This window comes from Anastrepha ludens, chromosome 5, assembly GCF_028408465.1.
Source record: "Anastrepha ludens isolate Willacy chromosome 5, idAnaLude1.1, whole genome shotgun sequence".
NCBI lineage: Eukaryota > Metazoa > Arthropoda > Insecta > Diptera > Tephritidae > Anastrepha > Anastrepha ludens.
Window position 1 is genome coordinate 72,898,468 of NC_071501.1, and position 27,350 is coordinate 72,925,817.

At 36.9% G+C, this 27,350-nt stretch overlaps 1 protein-coding gene across 1 annotated transcript; it reads left to right on the top strand.

The window, feature by feature from the left end:
• Positions 1–27,350, top strand: LOC128864543 (phospholipid-transporting ATPase ABCA3-like). The gene is made up of 11 exons (XM_054104248.1): positions 1–387; positions 491–1,079; positions 1,139–1,282; positions 3,189–4,418; positions 7,465–8,327; positions 11,570–11,922; positions 16,022–16,354; positions 20,536–20,662; positions 25,216–25,410; positions 25,554–26,270; positions 26,346–27,350. Exons 1-11 carry the CDS (start codon positions 65–67, stop codon positions 26,521–26,523), a joined length of 5,052 nt encoding a protein of 1,683 aa, XP_053960223.1. The 5' UTR covers positions 1–64; the 3' UTR covers positions 26,524–27,350.

Genomic DNA, 27,350 nt, shown 5'->3' on the forward strand with positions numbered 1-27,350 from the left:
ATAATTTTCGAAATTTTTCCTGAATTAGAAGTCAGCTTACAACGAAAGGAACAAGAAAAGAATCATGCGCACAGATGTGATATCCGATATTTCAGCGGCTAGTGACCATTCCAACGACGAATTAATCACTACGAATTATCATTGGTTACGCTTCAAATGGATGTTATTCCGGAATTGTTGCAAGCATTGGAATAATCTACGTGAGTTTCTCTTTGTCATGCTTATGCCCAGCATCTGCTGCCTCGTCGTCGTCATACTGCGCTATCAGACTTCAGTTGAACACATTACAGCGACAACGTTTTCATTGACGGATATTATAAAATCATGGGAGGCGTTACTAGCCATGATACTAGTGAGGCAAAGTATACTCGAAGAATATTTTGGCACGTAAGTAATCAAAATAACAGCATACATTTGATGATTTGGAGATGCGTACATAAGAAATTTACCTATTTGGAGTTTGTAATTGCTATTTTTTATTTATCTCAAGGCCAACATATAGTTCATATGCACCACGGCTTTTTCTAGCGTATGCACCAGACTTCGAAGCTGCCAATACTATAATGGAGCATGTGTCTGGAAGTTCACTTTCGATACCCACCGTCAGTTTTTCAACTTGCGATGAGCTACGCGAGAAGATGTCAACCGAATACTACTTAGTCGGAATTTGCTTCAACTATGTGGATTTTACAACTGATCCTGAATCCATACCCAAAACCGGCACATATCCAAATAGATTGGAGTATAATATTATATTGCCAAGCGAGTTGCGCAGATACAGAAAAGGCATAGGTGACACTTGGGATACAACTAAACTATACGGAAAATTAGGACCGCGTGAGCGCAGTAAAGGATTTGACGCTTATATAAAAGAAGGATTCGTTATAATTCAGAAAATGATCTCAGAAACATACATAATGTTACTCTCTAATGTCACGCAGCGACTAGATGGGGTTATTTATATACGAAGATTTCCCTTGGCAGAACATTATTATGATCCACTTTCGCAATTGTTGGAAAAACGCTTATCATTGGTATTGATAGGAGCGTATATACCGTCAATATTGTATTTATTAAGGGTAGGTACATAAAATTACTTACTGGATCTTATGTGAGGCAAGCATATTTATACGTATAGGTTTTGGTCCTTGAAAGACAGAGTGAATTGGATGGTATGCTGTCAATTTTAGATGTGACACCCTTTATACAGTTTTACAGCTGGTTCATTTTTACACTGGCCTCAATGTCTATCGGTTCTATAATTTTGTTATTTATTTTAAAGGTACGTTGGGCAATTGAATAATATATAATATTTTTATTTTTTAGTTCCTTATGTTTGTATAGGACTGCTCTTGACATGTATTCTAGTGGAACTTGTTTCCTGCTGAAGCTTGAAAAATTATTTTTTTTCTGGATTTTTCTCTTCACTAACACATGGGCTGAAAAGCTCCGAGCTTAACAAAGAAAACATATTTTTTTTTACTTAAAATTAGCTTTAATCATCAAAGTAATTTCGATCAAGAGCAACGCAATCATTCCTCTCTAGCATTTCATTCCGCTCTTATATTTTAATATCACTTTTGCAGAACGATTTTTCTTTTGCTTCAAAATAGGCGTCAGTTGCAGCTATAACTTATTCATTCGATTACCCATGAGCATTTTTTTAGGTCTGTGTACAACCAGAACTCGCTGGGAGTCAAATCTGGCGAATACGGTGGACAAAGGAGCAGTTCGAAGTTTAATTTATGTACTTATAGTTTTGCCATTGTTCGGAATCATCCACACGTTCTTGTGTTTGGTCAACAATGAGCGAACGCGGCACCCACTGTGAACAGAGCTTTGTCATAGTCAAACGCTCATGCAATATAAAGTCAATTCGTTCTTTTAATGTCAGCTAACTCGAGCAACTTCACTTTTCGATTATTCAGAACGATTTCGTGGATTTTTTTGAAGTTTTCTGGTGTCATCGCCTCATTTGGTGTCTCTACGACCACGTTTGAAGTCGTTTTATTGTTGTCTGTGAAGAAGCGGACTACCCATAACACTTTCCAATCCCATCCAGAAGCAGTGCAAAATTAAAACACGAAATTCTTTTTGATCCATGAAACAAATTTTCCTATTTTTTGTTGTTTCATGTTCGGGGCTTCGAACTCGAATGGTAATCAAGAACCAACTCATTCGGCACGCCAATTGGTTTATTTGTAGAATATAATAAGAAGTAAACCCAAAAAAAGTTGAAAACAATTTTTTTTTTGTGATTTATATACCGTTCAAAATTTTGGTATGGGGTTTCTAAAGCCCAATGTTTTCGTTCTTTTTACGTTTTGACAAATTTATTTTTATTCATGTTCTGGAATAAGTCATTCTTTAAGAGCGTTCGATGCTTTTGAAACTAATTTAGTTTGTTACTATTTTTTTATATGTGTTTTAGCGACAAACTTAATTTGTTTATTAAAAATTTTTAGAATATTTTTTTTTTTTTCAAGACTTCCTTTCCCTTTGAAATTTTTCCTTTTTTTCGTTAATAGCGGAGTTCCAAACAATTGTGGGATTCCATTTACTTTTCGATTTATAATCAAATATGTACAACGAACCTGTGAAAAATCAGTATAAAAATGCTGCTCTACCGAGTCCCACTGTGAAACTTTCAAGGATAATTAAGCCTAATCTGAGCTATTAAGGAAAAAATAAGAAAAAAACTGGATACCTATTTTTCCAAAAAAAGGAGAAAAATTTTCAAAAATGTTTAACAAATATAATATATATTTAAAAAAAAAAAAAACTTTTTCAAAGTATGTTTTATCTTCAAAAATAGAATTAAGCAATAAATGAGACATTCCATATTTTTTCGTTTTGAATGATCGAAAAGTGAAATTGCGTGAGTTATCTGGCATCGTAAAGTGGGCGCCGCGTTTACTCATCATTTTGTTTCATTAAGAAAACGCATCGTGTCACAAGTCAATCAAATCAATGACAAAACTTGATGAACTGAACTTCGAATTGTTTCCACATCCACTGTATTCATCAGATTTGTGAAATGTTAGCGCGACGCTAGAATAAAGCTAATTTTGAACAAATAAATAGGGGTTTCTTTGTTAGCCCGAGGACTTTTCAGCCCATGTGTTATGCATATTTGTGCATGTTCTTTATATAATTATTTACCTACTATTTATTTATCTACCTTACAGATTCCTTGGAATAGTGGCTTTGGTGTCTTCAATAGATCTTCATTTACCTGCTTGTTCGTTGTATTCACCGCCTTCAACATAAATGCACTCAGTTTCTGTTACATGATGTCAAAATTCTTTCGTAGTTCTAAAGTGGCTGTTAGGGCAGCGCCTATTTTCTGGATCCTTTTCTATTTACCTTTTGCTGCTGGAGTTGAAGACGAACTTGCTCATACATTTATTTCATTATTGGGAAATTCCGCATTTGGATTCGCGTTAGAAAATACCTTTAATCTTGAATACTACAACGGTCTGAATTGGTCAAGTTTCTTCAAAAGTGATGACTTGCCCAACAACTACTTCAGCGTTGGAGTGCACACATTGTTAATGTGTGGTGTAAGCGTCGTTCAAGCAATAATCGGCATATGTGTACAAAGGTTTACAACTTTTTTTCTCGAAGTCATGAAATTATTAAGACGAGAAGAACTTACGACTCGCGCTAATCCGGAAAATACGCGCTATTCGAAAACCATTATATATGAGGTCAGGGCATCTTACAAATCGGCAGAAGTAGAAGTAATTTCGCTCACCGTGGAGCGTGGTAATACAATTATTCTGAATGATGTGTCATTCAGTTTGTATGGTGATGAAATAACTATGCTGATGGGCCATAATGGTAGTGGCAAAACGACGCTATTACGTGTCATTGCTGGCCTGAGACGGCCCACATCGGGTAAAGTTGTTTTCAAGGAAAACAATGAAATAAAAGATTACGGGAGCCCACGCGATTTTGTGGGAGTCAGTTTAACTGATTCGCTGCTTTTTGATGATCTGAACGTTGAGAATCAATTAATGTTCTTCGGCAGGTTAAAGGGAGTAAGTTCTACTGAAGTTAAAAGAGAAGTTAAAAAATATTTAGATGCACTCGAACTGGACGGTGAACAGTATACACGCACAGATAAACTAACATGTGGCCAAAGGACTAAATTGGCAGTTAGTTGTGCGCTTATTGGCGGTAGTAAAGTTGTGTTACTGGACGATATTGCCTTGAAATTAGATGTGCGCGACTATCAGCTAATTTGGAGATTATTGCAAAGGGAGAAGTTCGGGCGTTGCATATTGGCATCGACAAACCTAAGTATTGAACCAGAATTACACGCAGACAATATAGTTATGCTGGCACAGGGACGATTGAAATGCAGCGGAACTGCTCAGTTTCTAAAGTCTATGTACTGTTCTGGATTTTACTTGGTAAGTTTGACACCAAATTTATGAACAAAAATATTAAAAAAGTGTTACTACGTTACTACGTTGAAAAGGTTGAGCCAGGAAGCATCAGAAGATTTGGTGGCTCCTAAAACACTCAGGCTAAAAAGCCTATTGTATTTAACGTTACTACGTTACTACTTATCCCCAATCAGTTATATAAAATTACTCAAATTCCCTCCAAGGCAGCTGACTATCATATAGGCACTCATATTATCATCATCACTATCCTCATTAAACTACACATTTTCGTTATAGGAAAGTTCTGATAGTTTCCCCTTGTCGGTGTGATATTCTACATATCTTTTATCAATAGCAATTTCTTATAACTGAGAAATATATTTACTATGCTCTAAATGCAAGGGAACTAAGAATTTTTATTCTTACCATGTAATAATTGCTGACAACTAAACTCCTCATTGTTGTCATCACAAACTTCTTAGCACTAATAATCAAACTTCTCATTTCTCTTATCATAAACTCATCAGCACAAATGGCCACAACTACTAATTTTTCTTATTATAAACCATCGGCACAAATGGCCAAAACTGCTCACTTCTCTTATCATAAACTCATCAGCCCAAACGGCCACAACTACTCATTTCTCTTATTATAAACTCATCAGCACAGATGGAAAAAACTGGTCATTTCTCTTATTATAAACTCATCAGCACAGACTGATAAAGGAAATAAATAGAAAATTAACGTAATAAAGCGTAGCTAAAGGGATTAAATTACAGTTAGAGCTATTTTGGAAACATTCGTTAGTTTATAGATTATAAATAATTAAAGGTTATCTTCGGTAATCGTTATTTTTATTTTTATACCGCTTTAACATATTATATTTTTGTGTTTTGTTATTCACATTTTATGTTATAAATAAAAATTGAAATATTTTATGTATTTTCTTATAATAAGGTTTTTCGTGTTCATAACTTTTGTGTTCCAATTTTGAATAATTTCATTTAAGACTCAATTTTTGAATGTTTTGCTTATCAATGTATTTTGTGCTGAGTGTGCTTATTTTTATTATTGTAATATACAATAATATGTATCCACATCAATGAAGATATGGAAACTGAAAATTCCCAATTTTTGTTAAAAAAATACCCAAACAATGTTTCATCCATGGTCAACAGCGTTCTCACGAGAAAAAGAGTTTCGCATTTAGTTATCTCTGCTGCTAATTCGTCATTATTTTTCAATTTCTCAATGCGCATGTATTAGAGATTAATAAAATATTGGTAAATGTGTTGGAATTTTTGCCGAAAGTAATCAGCACTGCCTTGTAGGGTTATTAAGCGAAGTTGGTGGTGTGCAGCTATATTTGTAGGTGGGGAATCAAATATAATAGTCAAGTTCTTTGTAAACCCACTTTATTCTTAAATGCTAATATTCACAGTTTTTAGAGCCTGATTCTGAACCCTCATATTTTCTGCAGCTATCTATGGCTTTTAAAAGTGCATTATGGATTTGGAGAAATAATCTTCCACGAGGACCATACGGCATGATTTATTTTGTTTTTATTACGCCATAGTGCAATGAGATCTCTAAGATAGCCTTTTGTGCTTGATCATGAGCCTAAATTGGAGGCTTCTACCGAATTTGAGCATTGTTACAGGCTTTTTGTTTCGTAATACGAATGGGTTTGGGGTCACACAACCGATGTGAGTAAGTCTTCGCCTTCCGAGAGCTATACATTCGGAGAGGATGTGCTCTGGACCGTGATCCCGGGATTTTAAAATAGGATTCTCTCAGAATTTCACTTTTGGGAAGTTTGAAGGAGACAGAAATCAAATAGGTCCCTAAGAGTTACTGAAACCATATAAAGTGTGATAAGACTGGAGGTACTTTTCCCAATAGGGGTTGTCGACAAATCAAGCGTGAGTACTATCAAACTAAATACATACTTTTTTCAGTATTCATTGACATTTTTCTACATAACATTAACTTATTATATATCTACAAAATCATCCAATATAATTTGCATTAGTTGCAATAACCTCCTCGATTCGGACCCGGAAACAATGCAAGCCCGAGTCAAATGCTCCCCATTCAAATTGATCACAACGGTATTACGGCCTTACGAGAAGAAATGGTGTTATGAGGATACCTATTGGTTTCACGCTCAACTACCACGCTTACGTAGTAATCCAGGGGATTAAGGTCTGGGAGTTTGGCGACCAAGTGTTCGGCGTAATGTGGTTAAGGACATTTCCAGCCATCCAATCTTGTGTAGATAATCAGAGTCTTGCTGAAATATGTATGTATTTATGTATATGTACAATCCAGGGCCTCACTAGTGTCTCTACAATCTCGATATATGCATTAGAATTCGCTCGAAACCCTTTCTTACTCACAAAACCTAAAACTGTAACAGTGGCTGGAAACTTCATGTGCATAATAACAGGAACCTCTGTAGGATAGGCATATAGCCATCTGCCCTTTCTGCGGTTGGTGTTTTGTGCTTGGTCACCAGTTTTTTATCAGATTTTGTTAATTTTGATTAGAAAGCGTTATAATCGGATAAATGTTCTCATGTTTACTCCGACTTAAGCTCTGCTCATAACATAGGATTTATATCCAAGATCTTCTTGGGCAACTCGACAAATAGGACCCTCAGAAACATTCCCCGCAAGGTCACTCATTGATTTTGAAGAGTCCTCGTTAATGATCGCTTGTATTTGTTGAATAAACTGTATAGATCGGACAGTGTCGAACGTTCCTCGTGCTTTTTGCGTCTTGCAACAGATTCTGCATCACCGCCTGAAGTTTCCAATTCACGGCGAACCTTATGAACGATTGAATGGGTGCACTTAAGAAGATTAGGGATTTCTAAATGTCTATGTCTCTTCATTTCTTGAACCTTCTTGTAGACCTCCATGTCCTATTTGAAAAACAGTGAAAAGGAAATTATAGCCACATATAGGTATATCCTCAACTACTTTGAGCCGCCTGTATTTAGATATCCAAATTGATTTCTATGAAGAACTGAATGCCTTTATTTCTCCTTTTGTTATTTTTTTAATAGCTTATCTCCAAAGCTGATGAATGTAAATCGGATGAAGTAACCACACTGCTGAGCAAATTTATACCGGACATTGCACCCGCATGCGATCTGGTACGAGAGTTAACATACCACATCGAAACCACTAACATTGAGTTGTGCGAGTCGATTTTTCAAGAATTGGAAACAGCTAAGGAAGTGTTGGGCATCATAAATATATCACTAATTGAGATGCCAGTGGAAGAACTTTTTTGTAAGTTGGGCGCCGAACGACCTGCCTACGATGATCGCAGACGCTATTTGAGAATTTTAAATGGTCGAAGTATTGCCTTTGCTGCCGAAATGAATGATGATTTATTGTTTTTGAGCACTCCATTACAACATAAAATGAACAGTTTTCAAAGATTGTGCAATCAATGGTATGCAATGTTCTACAAGTTTATCGTTTTCTATTGGGCTCACAAAAGATACATCCCAATACTTATATTTACACCATTACTTTGTATATTGTTTTGTGTGGCGGCAATGTCGCCAAATACGAGGCCGCTACCAAAACTGAAGTTGAAAATCCAAGATTACAAAAATTCAGAGACTGTGCTTAGTATTCGCTCACCGAGGGAGGAAGAACATGAACATTTAAGAAAATTGTTAGAAATATATTTTCAGTTCATATATGGGAAGAATAGTTATATAAAAACGATAAACATCCATGGCCAAGCAATAGGTGATTACATTTTGGATCAACAACGACAATACCAATTTAATAACTTGAACATTAAAATAATACTTGGATTATCATATCAAAATCATTTTACGGCATGGTATAATGGATATCTGCCACACATGGCCCCGCTCACTTTAAATATTCTGCACAATTCACTTCTAAGGTAAGTGCAATTGCTTTTTTCCAAATTAAATGCTAATAAAATTTTAATGTGCGTGCTTTTATGTGAATGTACAGCCATACAGAAAACTTGACGTACCCCTCACAAATAAAACGTTCAGAAGATAATTTGTGTTATTTAAAAAAGAAAAAATCTGAGTACACCAAAATACTAAAGAACGTAAATATTTATTCCGATAATAAAATTTACAATGAAGTCCTTATAAAGAGTGATTTTTTAGCTATTATCTTTTGAAACAGTTGGCTTAAACAGCCGACGCACTTTTTGTGTTTTGTTTCACTGTCACACATCTTCAGTTTGGTCTATAATTTAACTATGAATCGTCTTACAAACGAACAACGCTTGCAAATCATTGAATTTTATTATAAAAATGCGTGTTCTGTTAAGAAAGTTTATCGCGCGCTTCTTTCATTTTACGGTCTGTTTAATCGACCCACTGAAGCGGCTATTCGAGCTATTGTGACTAAATTTAGAACCAAATTTATATTATTGGACGTCAAACCACCAACACGCTTACGTAGAGTGCGAACTGAAGAAAATATCGCAGCTGTATCGGCCAGTGTTAATGGTGACCAGCAATTATCGATTCGTCGCCAATCGCAGCACTTGGGCCTCTGTTACTCAAAAACGTGGAAAATGTCGGCCAGTGTTAATGGTGACCAGCAATTATCGATTCGTCGCCAATCGCAGCACTTGGGCCTCTGTTACTCAAAAACGTGGAAAATGTTGCAAAAGGATTTAGGTGTGAAGCCTTTCAAAATACAGCTGGTGCAAGAATTGAAGCCGAACGACCTACTGCAACGCAGAATTTTTGGTGAATGGGCTCTTGGAAAGTTGGCCGAAGATCCACTTTTTTATCGAAAAATTGTGTTCAGTGACGAAGCTCATTTTTGGATCAATGGGTACGTAAATAAGCAGAATTGTGGATTTTAGAGCGAAGATCAGCCAGAAGAATTGCAAGAGCTACCAATGTATCCAGAAAAGGTCACAGTTTGGTGTGGTTTATGGGCTGGAGATATCATTGGACCATACGTCTTCAAAGACGCTGCGTATCGTAACGTAACTGTGAATGGTGAGCGCTACCGTGAAATTATACCTAACTTTTTTTTGCCCAAAATGCAAGAGCTTGACTTGCATGACATGTGGTTTCAGCAAAATGGTGCCACATGCCACACAGCACGCGTAACAATGGACTTGTTGAGAGGCGAGTTCGGTGAACATTTTATTTCACGTTCGGGACCTGTCAATTGGCCACCCAGATCGTGCGAATAGCGCCCTTAGATTATTTTTTGTGGGGCTATGTTAAAGCTCATGTCTATTCAGACAAGCCTGCTTCAATTAACGCATTCGACAACATTAAAGCATTTATATGGGAGATAACGGCCGAAACATTGGAAAGAGTATGCCAAAATTGGACTAAGCGGATGGATGTTTTAAAGCGCAGTCGCGGTCAACATTTGCATGAAATAATCTTCAAATATTAAATTATATGGACTGTACTATCGATTTAAATAAAAATTTCATGCATTTTTCTGAATTTATGTGTGTTTTTTTGAAAAGTTTGCTATAGCTCTTAAAAAATCACCCTTTATAATAAAACGAAATGTATTACAAATTTATTTATTTATTTATTAAGCCAATGAATATATAAGATTCTTAAAGGCCGAGTAGACATATTTTAAGGTAATAGGCGTCAAAAATGGAAATAAATTTAAATTATTGGGTACGGAATAATTTTCCGTCCTCATAAAATAAGTGTCGCTGTTGATATAATTTTTGTGCCCTCGAAGTCTAAAGATCCTTTTTTATCTGACGTCCAAACTGTCTACGTTCCTCCCAAAAAACAGCATTTGCGAAAATCATGCTTCATTACTACCTTTTAAGGCCGGCGGGCCAATTAGATGTCCTAAATTCAGTAGTTTTCGTGAAGCGTTGTAGGATGAGAAAAAAAACAATTAGCCAAATGAAGTTTTGGGAACAATTTAATATATATTTGAACTAAAAAAAAAAATTTGTACAATCTCCAACAATATATTGTAAGCCGAGTTATCAATAGATTCCCAGAGCGCCTTGCCACTTGTAATTTTCATCTGAAAACAAAAAAAAAAGATTATTAATTTTGATGTAACTATCTTCGATGTGAACTAAGAAAATTGGGAGAAACACGTAAAATTCGAATTTTTGGGGAAGGTAGAAAAAAAAGTGGTTTTTCAAGGGAAAAAAAACTCTTCAACTGGGTAAAAAAGTCGCTTAAAAAAAATTTTTGGATGTTTTTTTTAGTTCACATAGAAGAGAAAACAATACTGAAGATAACGCAGTTTGAATGAAATGGATAGCTCGTTTAGTTTTTTTGCAATCGTGTACATAAATTAGGTAAAATCGTGAAAATGAAAAGCCGAGAAAACGCGCTTCAAAGTTTTCGATAAGCGCACGGTTGCTCGACGCCGCACTACGCTCGGCTCTGTAGCTCTGCAAATACTTTGAATTTAACTCTGAAAATTTGTGTCTCATGTTCTTGAATATCTAAGCTATTGATTTCAGGAAAAAAAAAAAATCGATTTTTTTGACCTTTTAATTGGCCCGCCGGCCTTAAAGAAAAGTGCAGCTGAAATGTGTCGTATTGCGTATAGGAATAAATTTCCGTCCTTTCTTAGCCAAAGTGCTGAATTATTTGAACAATTAAATAATACATGATGTTGTGTGAAGTTTGTGCCATTCAAAGCTAAAACTTTACTTCATCTTCCACGCAACATACGGATTCCTCTTGTAAGAGGGCGGAAACTTATTCACATACCCAATATTATTTGTAGAAGTTCGCGCTCTCGATTAATTCGTCGTAGAACGTCAATGTTAGAAACCAGATGGGTCCTCGGAATCTTCAAAATTCGCCTAAAAATCCATATTTCGAAAGCCTCAAGTCTTTTCAAGTCAGCGACTTTGAGTGTCCAACATTCCATGCCATATAAGAGCGCTGACCACAAAATTTCACAAAACAAGCTTCATGGTTCATATGGAAGTCATGGCAGCTTGAGATCTTTCTAAACTTACAGAAAGTACATAGATTTCTAGTTTTCTGGATTTCTTGCGATTTTTCGTTGTTAACACTAATTTCGGCCATAGGGTTCCAATAAAGATTCCTTAAATATTGTAACTCTTTTATTTACGTATAGTTTTCTTTGTGACTGTTTATGTATTTAAGTGCGTACTCGCATATTTTTTTACAGATTCGCTACTGGAACAACTGAACCTAGAATAGATGTGACTCTTGAGCTGCTACCTAAACAAAGTGACATTGCTACCAGTGAACTATATAATACAGAACTCAATATGGGCAGCAAATTGGTTATTTTTTTGTCGGTTGTCATATGCTATTCAATATCCAGAAGTGTTCTTGTTTTGGTCTCCGAACGTTCAACGGGGTTCGAGAGCCTACAGCGTCTAGCTGGTTTGGGTGGCTTCAATTATTGGATATCTATATTTCTATTTGATATGATGAAAGATTTCTTGGTAATGTCAACTTTTATCGTAGCCGCCTGGGCGCTTTTTCCGGAAAACTATGCAGCGCCGATTGTTTTGCGTATGTTTTCAGTTTAAGAAATATTTTTTTTTGAACTTTTTTCAAAAAGAGTTTTACAAAAAACAGCAAAAACGAAAACAAAAAAACAATATTAAGGTTCCGATGATGTGCTCTGCTAGAGGTGACAAAAAAACACATTCACGGGTATCCACGATTTGAGAATTTGCGTTTGAAATCTATTTTATTTTTATTAAATTGTTTTTTTAAATCGGCCTAGGAACCTATGTAGTCCTTATATTTTGGTTATAGGTATTGCAAAATTTTCAATCCAATTTTCGTTTTGCATAAAAAAAAATAAATGAATTTGAGTGATGTAAATCTTTATTTTTACCTTAACGCGGTCCATTGCTGATCTGCCACTAGTTGATGTACGACGTCATTTGCAAAAATTATAAATTTAGTGCCACCTTCTACACAATGCGTAGTTTCATGAGAGAAACGATGACGAATATTTTTGTAGAACCCGGCGATTATTTAACTCTCTACCTCCTTAACAGAAGTCCAGAAGTCTAAAAAGTCTAGTCTCTTTTGTGGTATTGTGCAAAATATACTCATGACAGAGCGATATAACGGGTTAAAATTCTACTACCAATTTCTTAATGCCTTAAAGTCAAACATTCAGTTGGAACACCAGAAAATACGTCAAAACAGACACATACATATATTGAAATTTTACAAAAAAAATTTATTTTTTCCAAAAATCCCTAACGAAATTAACCCTTAAACAACCGTTTCACACACATTATTCTTGTTTGTTTGTTGCCTCTACCAGTTTCGGTAGTGGAACCGTTTTATGTTAGTAGAATTTTTACTTTGCTGTTCTTTTAATTACCCCATAAAGTTTATCAAACTGAAAGCAAAACATTGTTGATGATATAACTTTGTAAAGGGTCTTTCAAAAGACGCGCTTAGATGTTGTTTTAAAGTAAAACGTGTAAAAATTTAGATTCTCTCAGGTTTCATTAATTCAATTCAAAATCATCGTGATTAGGCGCTACAGCTCAAAAAATGTCTGCATTTGCCCAGATCCTTTGTTGATTCCTGCCAGTTGTTGACCTTTAGTTTCCCCGTGTCGTCTTCTAGTTCGTCAATCTATCTTGATCCTGGTCTGCCTCTTGCTTTCGTTGTCACTGTTTTAAATTCAATTATTTTTCATTGAGCTCCTCTTATAAGTTGCTCCAGTTAATGGTTCCATCTTATACCCCACACACCGTTGACTGCATTGATGATTAGCCTCGAAATTTTTGTCTTGAATACTTGGAGTTTGTTTTTGTCCAACACTCCGATCCGTAGCAAAGAAATGGTCTGAACTGCCAAAATACGGCCATTAATAATTGTGTGAAAAAATTACATCATTCAAATATTTACCATGGGCACATTTACAGGCTGTCATGCGAGAATTCAAATTTTTAAAGATTCGCTCACACATAATCGAATTGAGTTCAGCAGTCTCGATCCGAATGTTGTGGTTTTTCTTGACATGGACTTTATTTAAAAAAATGTATGTCATCATTACGTGAAGTTAATCGACCCGGAAACTTACATCGAAATATTGCTTTCGCAATAATATTTTCCCATGTTGTGCGACTTGTGGCTCTATACTGTTCAAAATAAAGATACTCTATGTCTATTCATTCAAGCTCGGGCCACAAAAAGTCTTCAATCATTTATCTATAGCGATGCCCTTTGCCCCTAATATCTCTTTTATTTTCATCTTTGAAGAAAAACAGGCCAATTATTCCACCAGCCCAAAGTCCACATCAAGCAGTACATTTTAGTGGATGTAATGATTTCTCAGACGCCGTAGTCGAATGAGTTGTTGCGTGACAACCATTCAGGAGTGCGTAGGTTCAAGTTTTCGCACATGCATATCAAATAATAGAAACATGTTTTTCTTATAGCGGTGTATTTCTGCCATGAAAAAGATCTTTAGAAAAAATATCTACCGTTCAGGGTAGGTTTAAAACTGAAGGTTCCTTTAATTGTGCACCAACATCAAGACGGACACCACAAAATAGGAGGAGGAGCTCAGCCTACAGAAGAGTACCCGCTAATTTTTTTTTTTTTTTTTATTTTTTAATTTTTTTGCGGAGGTTTTTTTCTCCACAGATGTGGCAGTTTTGTTGACAAATCCATCCAGTGTGGAAGGAGCTTAATCGCTAAAGATTGGCTCCAAATTCTGTGTTAATTGAATTTTGTAAAGATACAAATACAAATTCGTATCTAAAATCTGCCAAACAGTCAATTCATGAATGTCTAATTGCTTTTTTTTTTTTAATGAAATCAAAATGTCAGAAACATCTCAAAGGTGCCGTCACACCAATGATAGGTGAGGCACGCTCCCACTAATACTATAACAATCCTCCACCTCGGCTAATTCTACCCTGAGACTACAAAAGTCTGGGTAGAGCCGCGTTTATGTCCGTAGACACAACAGATACCTGCGTCCAGGTTCCTCTCCTGTAGGCATATGAAGGCTATACACCGTCGATAGCCCCAATTACTCGCACTGTGTTTATAGGCGATTCCAAAGTAAACAAGACATCGGAAAACTTGCAGTCGTGTTATCTTAACTCACTACCGTCTTATCTTCTGTACGACATTGTATTGAGTGTTTCACTCAAACGTCTGTGCTTGTTGTCGGTTCGTCAGAAACTGTCCGCCTTCTCTGTTGCTGAAACGCTTTGCGTTCCCAATCAATATGACGCACTTGCGTCGTAATCTTACCTACGAACGTTTGCGCTGCCTCCCATTTACCGCTGGTTGCGCACATATCTCGTAAGAGGGTGCTGAAGGACGGTTGATGGCCGTTTGGACAGAAAGGGCTGTCTGCCAGCTTAAAACGGTGCAGGTATTCCTGAAAAGAGACATGCCCTCTGAGCAACTGCGAAAGGTGATAGTCGGTATCTCCATGTTTTCTCATTAACCACTCATCAACACGTGGTATGAGTTTGTAGGTCCAACGCCCGCTTTGTGACTAATCCCACCGCTGCTGCCACCGGCCTATTGTCAGCAGTCACTCCGTTCCTTTTTCTCCTGGTGTGGGCCGCGCTCCTTGTCCGTTATAGAGCCGAAACATTTCACCGGCTAAGAGGTTCAGAGGCACATATCTTTCTAGCTATTACGCAGATTGCATCATCAGACACCGTTCTATACGCGCAAGCTACCCGCAGCGCGCCTTGCCTGTATATCTGGGTGACTTCCCGTAGATTAGACTTGTTGGTCCCCGCCCAGATAGTTGCTGCATAAAGAATTATAGAGTCAGCAACCAATGACAGTAGTCGTCTGCGATTTCCCTGGGGCCCTCCTATATTATGGGGAAGTCGCGTCAGGGCACCATTGACAGAAGCCGCCTTGGAACTTACATTTATTAAATGCTGCCTGAAACAAAGTCTTGTGTTGACCCAGACCCCAAAACATGTGATCGCCTTTTTCGCGATTATACGGTGTCTACCTATGTTCAGCTCAAACGACTTTCGCCCTCCAGCACTTATTAGAACTGCTTTGGTTTTGTGACCGGCTAAATCTAACTTAACCTCATTAAGCAATCGCTGCAGTATCGTTGCACTTTTCCTTTAAGTGGTCAAGCTTCCTATCAACTACCACCAGGGCAATATCATCTGCGTATCCCACAATTTCGGCGTTTGGCGGATGTCTAATTGCTTAGAACATCGCTAAAGCAGCAATATTCTCAAAAGCACGCCCAGTTTTTAAGCTGCCTGCCCTTTTTATATATTCGACAGAACCAGTTTCTTGAAATTGTTTCCCCACCGTGTGAATTGTCGACTTGTTCGGACGATTATTTGCACAAAAAAGTATCGCGAATTTCGTGACATGTTGTTCTTAAAGATCTACCATTTTTTTTTAAGTTTCAATAATTGTACGGTTTGTTCTATCCTGTAAAATTTTACCTCTGTCGACTTGATAAATGCCAAAAATTATATAAAAAAGATATCGTCTAGGAATTATTAACTCTTAACATCTAGGCGTCACTTTTGAAATACTCTCTATATTCTATAAACCTTTGTGGTCATGGAAATATTGTATATGTGAAATTTAAATAACTAATGCTACAACAACAACTACAAATATTTTACAGGCTGGGGCTTTGCGCTGCTCCTACTGGTAAGCGCTGCCATAACGTCGACCAACTATTTTCTCTGCCTATTTTTTAAAAGCAATCACCAAGCCTATTTAACAATTACCACAATACATGCCCTCGGTGTAGCCTTCTATATCATGGTTTCTAGAGGACTGAAAAGTTCCTCCTCAAATTGGGTATTGCTACTCCGAATATTTCCATTGTACTCATTTTGCAATGGATTTCATAATGTATATGAAAATAATGTAAGAACACAAATATGCAAAAATGAAGGCATTAGAGCAGTATCTATCGCCATGGAGACTTGCAAAATGGCCCCGAATTGTTGTGGTAAGACATACAACTTGACATATGTGAATACGAGTGTTGTTTGAAAAATCCGTGCAAAGCCAGAGAGATAGCGCGTATAGAGGTTATGTTGAGTTAGTAGCATCTCTTGGAAGAACAAATATAGGGTTTCAAGGTGCGCTTCAACTTTTTTCCGATAGGGAGGGCGAACGACGCAATATTTTTTATTTTTCGCTTGTCATTTGTAAACTTCATTAGTATACATTTCATCATGGAATGCTACACACTTGAGCAACGATTGCAAATCGTGCATATTTTATTTATGAAAATAATCGTTCTGTTGCTGCTACTTTAAGAGCATTACGGCCATTTTACGGTCCATTTAACAAGCCGTCCCGTTTTGGGGTTATGTGAAGTCACTGGTCTACAGTAACAAGCTGGCGACGATTTGTGAGCTCAGAGCCAATATTGAACGCGAAATTGCTGGAATTTCGGCCGATTTATGCAAAAGAGTGGTCGAAAATTGGGTTCAACGATTGGACTTCGTAAAACGTGCACGCGGTGGTCATGCAAAAGAAATCGAATTTCATACTTAAATGTATATATTCAAACTCGATAATAAAAAACAAAATTAGTTAAAAAAGTCAAACCGTTTGAGTTTTATTCAAAAAAGTTCAAAAGTTGAAGCGCTCTTACTGAAAAACCCTAATAAAAACAACTGAAAAACCCTAATAAAACAAATTTTAGCCAAACTGGTCCATTTCTTTGTGTTTGTCATTCGTTTGAATCGAGTGATTTCCCTTTTCTATCACGACAATGCACCAGCTCACGCCTAAGCCTCCCTATTATTCAGACTTGGCTCCCTCGTATCTCTCGGGCTGCTATTTGTTCCCCAATTTGCAGAAATGGCTGTCGAGAAAAAGATTTTATTCAAAGAAGGAGGCGATTGTAGACTTATTTTTCAGACTTGGAAAAATCCTATTAATAGAAATCAACAAACCACAACAGCGTTGGATGAAAGGTGATTTCGAAAAATAAAAAAGTTTACCCCAAACAATTAAGTAGTTTTTGATTTTGCATGGCCTTTTCAAATGACACTCGTACATACATTTAATAGAAGAATGATAGAAACAAGATTGCGCCCATCAGCGAGTACATGCCGTCACACTAGCCAAGTTGTGTAGTGTTGCCAACTCTTTATTCTTCACAATAAATTTAGTTTGTTTTATACCCAAAATGTTCAAATTTTTGATTTGAAGATACCAAAATTGTAAGTTAAAAAAATTTTATAAATAAAAAAAATTCTAAAAAGGCCACTCGATAAGATTTTAGTGCTATTGAAAATTTGTTTTCTCTTATAAAAGTTGAAAAGGTGTTTTGAAGGTGCAAATCTCATTTTTAGATCTTTTTGAGTTTATGCAAGCAAATTGGATTTACTTCTCTCAACTTCTTTGACATTTAAATCGTTTTATAAATTTGATTATATTGAATACGAATTAATGAAATAGAGCTGTTATAATAGTAAAATACAAAAAAAAAAACAGATAATGCTAAAGATACCATAACGACCTTATCTTGTTACATAACCTCAAATATAGCACACAAGTGTTTTTCGGCACCTTTTTAAAGAGATTATCTTAACATACATAGGCATTAAATACAAAGATCGATTTTTAAAATTCTGTTTTTTCCATACAGTCTATTATATGACTGTATATTTGTTACGCATTCATAGTTCTTTAGTAACTCATGAAATATTTGGTATTAGCTTTTCTTTAAATAGTCATTTTAGTACTTTTTTATATCTAAAACTAGGCAACACTGCAGTTGAGAGAGAGAAAGTTGACTGTTTAAAGAAGAAGAAGAGGAACACACTTGAAAAAAAAAATGTAAATAAAGGGGACAAATGTCACACACTAATAAAGCAAGCCACAGGTGGGATACAAATCGAAACAATCGGTTTAAACTCATTTCGCCACACACGTGAGGATTTGTTGACGATTTTAGTTTCACGTTGTTCGTTGCTGAGTGAACATAGATCACGGAAAGAAATTATTGCCATGTATTGTAATTTTGGATTTTAAGGAGCTCTTAAATAATAATGAAGATGAGGCTGCTAATGGTACTGTATGCACAGTAAAAAATATGCTAGAAGGCTCCGATCTTAATAACACGAAAAGAGCAATAGAGAAGCTAAAAAACGAAAGGTGAGGTGATGAAGACTGTATAAATGCAAAGCTCATAAAAAATGGAGGAGAAGAGTTGATAAAACAGGCTCATGAGCTAATACTTCAAATTTGGAGAGCAGAAAACATGCCTGAAGAATGCTATATAGGTTTAGTAGTCCCAATTTATAAAAAGGGGACAAATTAAAATATATAAATTTAGAGGGATAACCCTTCTCAACGTGAGATACAAAATTCTATCAAACATACTATTTGGGAAGCTAAACGTATAAGCAGATCGTGGGAGATTATCAATGCGGTTTTAGAATCGGATGCTCGACAACAGATCGGCGCTTTATTATGTCGCAAATGTTACGAGTTCAACATTAATCTCCACTATCTTTTTATAGACTTTGAGCAAGAGTTTGATAAACTCAACAGAAAAAAGTACATCGATTATCTCCTAAAAATACTGGGTATACCACAAAAATATATAACGGTTACATTTAATTTAACATTACATACATTCAGCAATCAATCGAATAGATCAATGTGGCAAAATATTTTAGAAATCGACACAAATATGTTCATACGCTGACGACATTGTGATTCTTGCAGGAAATAGTAGGGCTCTTTAGAATGTTTTCATGCTGGTGCAAGCTACAAGATAAATAAAATAAGGACAAAATATGTACATGACGACGCTTTCATGATAGTCACATCAGAATCGGAAGCTATATTTTTTAGCTCATGCAAGAGTTTAAATATTTAGGCGTAGTACCCAGCATAAATAAGGATCCGTCCTTATCAGTACAATACCGTATTCAGACAGCTAACAGTTCATACTTTGGCCATATCAAACTGAGGTCTTCATTGATATCAAAGGAACAAAAGCTGCAGATGTGCAAAACTATAATAAGACCAGTTCTCAACTAGGGCTGTGAAACATGGGTCCTTTATAAAGTTCTTAACTTATAAAGTTAAAGGTTTATAAAGGCGCAAAAATTGTGATGGTATGGATACGTCCTAAAAATGTTCAATGAAAGAACGACCAAAAAAGTTTTTGAAGCAAATCCTGAAAAAGCAAGAAGGAGAGGCCGGTATAGGCGACGATGGTTGCAAGACGTAAAAGACGACATACGTAATATTAGAATCTCACAACATAGAGGGAAAACGGGCTGTCGAGAAGAATGGATACGTACTATAGAGGAGGCAATGCTCCATTCTGAAGTGTAATGCCAATATGTAGGTATTTAATTGCGCGTGAAGAGAAAGGAGGAGAGGAAGATGAATAAATGTCGTTCAACTTGGGTGCAGGACTGGTTTAAAAGGACATATGAGTATTCGCATATATTTTTTTTTATATATTTCAAAAGAAATCTCAAAGTGTCCACATGAGCGGACAAATTGCAACATCAAGCAAAATATTTATTAAAGAACTTATAGATTTGTTCAAAAACCAGCCGTCATTGAGGAAAAATAAAAGCGAAGAAAAAAAGGGGAACATTTGACACTAAAATCGCCAACAAATCCACACGAGTGTGGCGAAATCCGATCCGATTGTGGCTGACAACCGATTGTTTCGAATTGTTTTCCGTCTGTGGACTGCTTAACACACGCACAAATAACACACGAGTATTCACCAACACCAACAATAATCGCACTCGCCGGTAGTGTGAAAAAATGATAATAGAAAGTTAAGCTAAATAGAAATTAGTGAATTATTGAACTAATTTAAAAAATAATATATTTCATAATTATAAAGTCACGTTTTATTTAGAAGAGGCTAGAAAAATATCAGAAAGAAATAACTAAATCCCCGAGGCTTGGGAACAAAATAAATGCTAATCAAGTTATTTTACGAAAATGTTAATTTGGTCACACTGATCACCAATTGGGCTAGTATGACTTCAGAAAAATCAGTTAATATGGTTAAACTTGCTGAGAGCAAAGTAACGGAACCACGATAGGCGCAATCTCATTATTCTCTCCGTCATGCATTTAGTAGCATATTTTAATTAATTTTTTGTATTTATTCAAATCGTTTTTTTTTTCTAGAACATCATTATCTTGAAGTAGAAGGAGATGCCAAATACCTTTGGATAAATATCGGCCTCAGTTGGTTTGGAATATTGGTTTATGAATGTAGGCACTTTTTCATGAAGACAATACCATTGGACAATTAGTGAGTATTTCTGACTTTATACCTACCCATTCAAGTAAAGAATGAATGAATGAACGAGTATTGAGTAACACAATAACATTTCAACACAAAGAGTCTTGAGTTAGAGCGCACTTTAGTTAGAGTAATGCCAAAAAATTAGAGTCGATTTTATTTTAAGGTGTATCATAGCGCGTCTTCGATTCATCAATTCTCTGTGCATTATGCTTCGCCTCTCCTCGCCTGACGAAAAATTTGCATGTGGCTGCAGTAAAAAGTTAACGAGCAAGAATCGCCACTAGCGAGTTATACCTCATAAAACTGATATAACTCATTGTATTCAATGCTGCCAACACTCTTTTCCTATAGTAGGTACGCCTCATTAGACAATGTTCAGACACGGCAATTTTTGTTGCGACAGTTCGTAACTTTTGGTATAGAGCTTGATGGGGAAGGGAGCGGGGAACCGAATTTCTGCTGATTTGTGGTGGCTGTAGACTAGGTAAGTAGGTAGCTAGTTAGGTGGAAGTGACAGTCGGTCCTCAAACTAACTCACTTAGACCGTTGCCGATCCATTGTGATACCGCCGTATTAGTTTACGTGCTATTCCTCGTCCTCGTTAAACAATTTTGTTTTAAGTGAAAATCCATTGATCTGGCGAACCCTTAAATGTCCACATACATTGGTACCATTCAAAAACGATGAGCCAAAGCATCTCAACGTACTGGCATTCCAAGCAGGGCAGTGACAAAGCAGGTATCTAACAGACTCTTCCGCCTCCGCATTCTTGCAGCTTCTGCATTGGTCGAAATGAGGTACGTTTGAGCATGTCGACCTAGGGGAATGGCCTATGATCAAATCAATGACCACAGGGCCGTTTTTTTTTGCCTTGATCACCTTTGATCGTCTTACGTCCCATTCTGACCAAATTCTTTTTGTAGCAGTTCATGTCAGATTATCAATCTATCTCGATTGTAGACGAAAAACAAAAGCAAATACCCGAACACGATTAACCGTGCCTGAAGGCAATCTTACCAGTGCGTATTAAGTGCTTCCAAACAAATATCAGTTTTATCAACTCTTTTCCAGTGCTGACAATGTATGTTAACTGACATCGTCACTATCTAATGAAGTGGTCAGTCAAGTAGCGAAAGGTGAGGTAGGTCAGGCAGTGCTATGCCCGACCATAAGCCTACTTTTGAGCAAACTTCGACTACTTTACAAAAATTCCCTTACTCAATACTATCAAACACACGCATTGACGTTTACGCAGCTCATTGTTTACTGCTGAAATAAGTTACTCGCTGCGATTGGGGACTAGCAAATAAGCTGAATACGCTGAAGCTGAGTTGGTCGGTCTATCAGCTAAAGGCAAAAATAGCACATGAGGCGCGAGGGCAAAAACAATGCTTTGAAGGTTCAACTTTTCTTACTGCAAATTCAAAAATAAACACAAAAGTGATATAAATTTTTAATATGTATATTATTTTTAGGTTCATACTACCACTGAAATATTTGCATTAAAGGTGTAAATATCGCGCATTCGCTGCAGGAGTGCCTAAATTCACAAGAAAATTATTATTTTGTTTGAAAATGTAGAAATAATTACCAATTTTTTTATTATTGCTGTTTATCAGCTCATAGTTATTACTAGGACTGCCTTTTATATTATATTTTGCGCCCGATAATGAAAGCACAGTAAAATAATGATGAAAATGGCTTTATTATCTTTCAATATATTCTCCTAGGAAGCCAATACCCCTCTGCATTCGCTTCAACCAATTTTCAAAGTAGTTTTGAAGCCCAGAAATTGATGCCTCCAAAATGAGCTGATGTTTAAGAACAAACATAAATTATGAGGTGCCAAAACAGGGCAGTAAGACCGATACCCCATTAATTCGATCTTTTAGTCCTCAAAAATTACCTTGCGTGAGCCGATGCAGTTGATTTCCTCAATTCTTCGAAAACTTCTGGCAAACAAATGGTCTGGTTGTGTGTCACCCATAATTAACTATTTAAGTTTCTTTGGTGGTACAGTTGCCTCGTGACCAGGTTTTCTGAAAAACCAGTCGCCCATTTGCTGTGAGGGGATTCTTCCGCAAACAACTTTAGTTTGTGGATGTGTTCTTAACCGTTGAACTTGTCTTGGAACACCCATATTATCATTTACTGGCTTCTTTGCGGCCCATGTGCATGGTCCCAAGATTCGTCACCTGTTGCGATGTTAACCATTCTGTCTTAATTTCTTCAACATTTCTTGACACCAATCGTCACAAGCCCTTTTGTGGTTAGTGGTCAAATAATGCGGATCTAACGATAAAAAATCTTCTGGGCAACCAATTATTCATCCAATATTGAATGTATCATATTTTTTCCCCACTGCTGGCGAAGGATGCATCTTTTTCGCGATGTTTTACATGGCGATCTTGCATTCTCAGTTGGAGCACAGCAACAATTGTTTCTCGTGCAACAACCATTTTTGTATAGCTTTTGCGAAATTCATCCTGCAAGGATCGATGGCCACATTCGAAATTATTGTACCGGCGTTCCGCAGTGGGTAAGTGTGGCCTTTCAACGCCAAAATTCGAACTATGTTTGTCACTGCACTCTTGTCTCGTTGATCCACTCCGAAAATCGTAATAAATCATTAGATGAAAATTTTTGCGAGTTACTTCCATCTTATGGGCGAGATTAATTTTTGAACTTCGAATATTCGTGAATGAACATCAATAGAAAAGATTTTTCTAATATCTGCCGCCCCTTGGCAGGCAATGGCAAACCTCCGAGTGTATGAAAAAGCTCCTCACCCAAACCATTTGCCATTCGGAGTCGACTTTAAATTGTAGGTCCCTCCATTAGTGGAATAACATCAAGACACACATTACAAATAGGAGGAGGAGCTCAGGCAAACCCCTAACAGAAGTGTACGTGCCAACTATTTTGCTTTAATGTCTACAGGATTTTTTCAATACCCTGCTTGTATTCAAAACTATAATATATTAATAAGAGGAAATAAATAATGAATTGTTTTAATTCAAAGCTTTATAAACAAAAAAAAAAAACAGTACTCGAATTGGTGGAGTAGTTTTGATTTGCTGCAGTTTGAAAAGTTTATGAATTTTTATCATATTTTGCCTTTTAGACACAACTCTTTTGCAAGTTTATGCAGTTTATGTTAAATATTAATCTTCCAGAAGTGATTAGCTTCAAAATATTCGCTTGGGGAATAAGTTCATAGCGTTGCCATATTTTCTTTTATTTTACAACGATTTGTTTGCAGTTGGAAAAAAGTAATTATTCATTTGATAGAACTTTTTCTGCTCTACAAAATTATGTTGATTATATTTTCTAGTTATTTAATTTTTTATAAGTTTTGTGGTTTAGAAAAATCAACATTTTCGACACCTGGTGTTCTGTGCTTTTCATTGAGGTTAAGCAGCTCGCGACACTTGCGGCGGTGGAGAGAGTGTTATGGGCGAGTCTACAGCATGGAAATGGTTTGCAAAGTTCAAAAATGGCGACTTTGTCGTCAATGACACGACATGCTGCGGAAGGCCTTCTGAATTCGTTGAAGAGCGTCTCCAATCACTTTTGAAGGAGAACGGTCGCCAAACCAGTCGTGAATTGGCGGAAAAATTAACTGCGATAATGAAACGATTCTCAGTCACTCTTATTCAATGAGATTTACTGAAAAATTGGGAGTCTGGGTGCCTCATGTACTTAACGGAAAAAACAAAGAAAGCCGTTTTCAAATTGCTCTCAGAATCTTGCCCGCCATCAAACAAAACGCGGTCATAAACAGAGCTTTTTGTACCGAATCGTCATGGGGGATGAGAGTGCACCAATTCATATACCATAAATCAGTATGAAGCAATGAAAGAAGTGGGTGGCTCCAAGAGGTACACCAAATCCCAGAATCAAGGATGTCATTATATGGTGGGACTGGGAGGGTATGGTTCACTGGGAAATGCTCGAAAAGAATGCCACTGTCAACAAGGAGCTCTACATTGCCCAGCTCCACCGCGTGCTTGAGGCTATTCGACTGAAAATGTCTGATCGGTATGGTCAAGCCATACTCCTTCACGACAGCGCCAGGCCCCTTGTTGCACAAGTCGTCAAAGCCGCACTGCAAGAGCTCGCCGTATTCTCCGGTCCCTACACCGACCGAATACCATCTTTTCCGTTCCCTGTCAAACCATGAGAACCTTCGATAACAAAGAGGTCCTTAAAAACTTGTTCAACAACTTCTTTGACACCAGACCAGGGAATTTTTGGTCAAACGGTATCAACAAATTGATCGAGAGATGGGAAGAGGTTGTAAACAGCAACGGCGAATATCTAACGGATTAGTTTATTGATAAAATATTGTTTTTTGTTTAAATAAAAGTCTTCGGTAAAAACGCTACGAATTTATTCCCCAACTTTATAAACAAACCTGTGTAAATCGGAGCATTCCATGCACAGTCATTAGCTTACATATGCGCATTTTGCAGAACTTTATTTTATAAGACGTACCGATCACTGCGTTAGAAAAGAAATTTTAGCTAATGCAATTTTTCTTCAATTTATTTATGAAGCAACCGAGCTTTGGACGAGCATAAACGCCGACATGCTAGTGATTCTTATGAAGTGGATAGTGTCACTGGGGAAGCCATGTACGTACAGTCGTTGAGGCCACGAATGCGCCATTACTATACAGTTATTTGCGAGAAATTGGGGTTAATTCGAAAAGGAAATATTTTAGTCGATAGACTAACATTTGCCTTGAAACCGTGAGTATCTAAGGAGTAACGAAAGAGAGAAGCGGATCAGCACAGAAAGTCATGAGTTCCAAAAGGGATACTCGGCTTGAAGTGATGTTTTATGTACCCTCATTTCATATTTTTATTAATTTTAAATTGTGCTCTCTTTTTAGCGGGGAAATATTTGGCATTATAGGCACAAACTGCAAATGTACGAATGCACTTTTAAATCTCATTGCTGGTCAGGAAGGTCCGACCTTTGGACGCTTTCACGTCAATACCGTATCAATGACTGACGAACGCTCTAAGGCACTTGAACACATTGGATATGTGCCAACCGTTAACTGCGTTATGCCAGAGATGACCTGCCATCAAATTTTGAGAATGTTTTGCATATTGTATGGATATCCATATAGTAAAATCAATGATGTCTGTGAGGACTTGGCAAAGCAGTTCGGATTCCATTCACAGTACAATATTCGTATAGAACATTGTAGTGCGGGTATAAAGGAAAAAATATCCTATTCAATAGCGATTTTGAAAAAACCGACGCTACTGTGTGTCGGAAATTATAGCTGGAGTCTGGATCCACACGGTAGACGACAACTTTATCGATTATTGCATGCGCTTTCCAAACAGGGCACAGCTGTTGCGATTACGTCTGTTACAAATTGCTATACCGAAATTCTGTGCACAAAAATTGCGGTCATGCATGATGGCCAATTTTTATTTATCGGTCCACCGAGCGATATAGCGTCTAAATTAGCCGCTGGTTATTTCATTTCGATGCGCATGCGAAAGCACGTACAAACACGGCTTGGCGTGACATCTAAAGCATTTTTCCGATTAACTACTTTTATGGAGAAAAATTTTCCCAGTTCGAAATTGGTGTAAGTTTTAGCAGGCACATGCTTCTAGATATAAATTAAGACAACTATTTATGCATTTTTTCAATTTTGCTTTAGTCAAGAGAGCACGATAATGCAATTCTTTATACCACAAAAGAGCACCACATTGCCAGTTCTTTTCAAAACTTTGCACTTGAATTCCTTCCAGTTGAACATTGAAAGCCTTTTGATAACAACTATAAATATGAATTACATAGTCGGGCTGATAATAGAGGAAGCGATGAGAGCTAAATAATATTTGCTTATAGCTTGTGAAGGGTGGTTCATATAGTAGTTTAGTTTAAAAATTAAAAAAAAAATGTTTAAATCAAATGTTTCTCGGTATACTATCCGAAAGATTATTTGTGAAATAACATCATCAAGACGCGTAACACAAGTAGCAGGAGAAGCTCACTGACTAAAAGTCTGATAATTTATGGAACACGATTGCAATCATACGGTCGCCGCGGTCGGCTTTCCAGTAACGCATCCCGTTAAGCCAGTTTTCCAGGGCTTTGGTGATGATTTCGGGTACTATCTCACGAATGGCTCTCTCGATATTCGTCTTAAAAGTCAGAATCGTGTATGGATTGTTCGCTTAATATCAGCCCCACAAAAAAAGACTCATTACATCAAATCGCAGCTTCGAGTTGGCTGATTGACATCACCCGAGACGGCTGATAACATGATTACCGAACTTGGTGCGCAAAAGTTCGATTGTGATATAGACTGCGTTCCCATCGACAGTCAGTTCTACGTAACCGGAACGAACGGATTTATATACAGCCACTCCAGTAGCATTCTGCTTATATTTTTGACGAATGCAAAACAAAACACAACAACAACATCGACAACGTAGGCTGTGTGGCATGACGCGCCATGCTACTGAAATCAAAGATCGGCCGAGTCCGCCTCCTCAATTTTCGGCCTTAATTTCAACATTTGTCATGTCTTTGTCATGAAGCTTCTCTCACTATTAAAATAACAGATGATTTGAAAAGAATAAGAAAACACTATATGGACCGCCCCGTGTGGATATTTGTATCAACACTTGATATTTCATCAATTTACGTTACATTAATA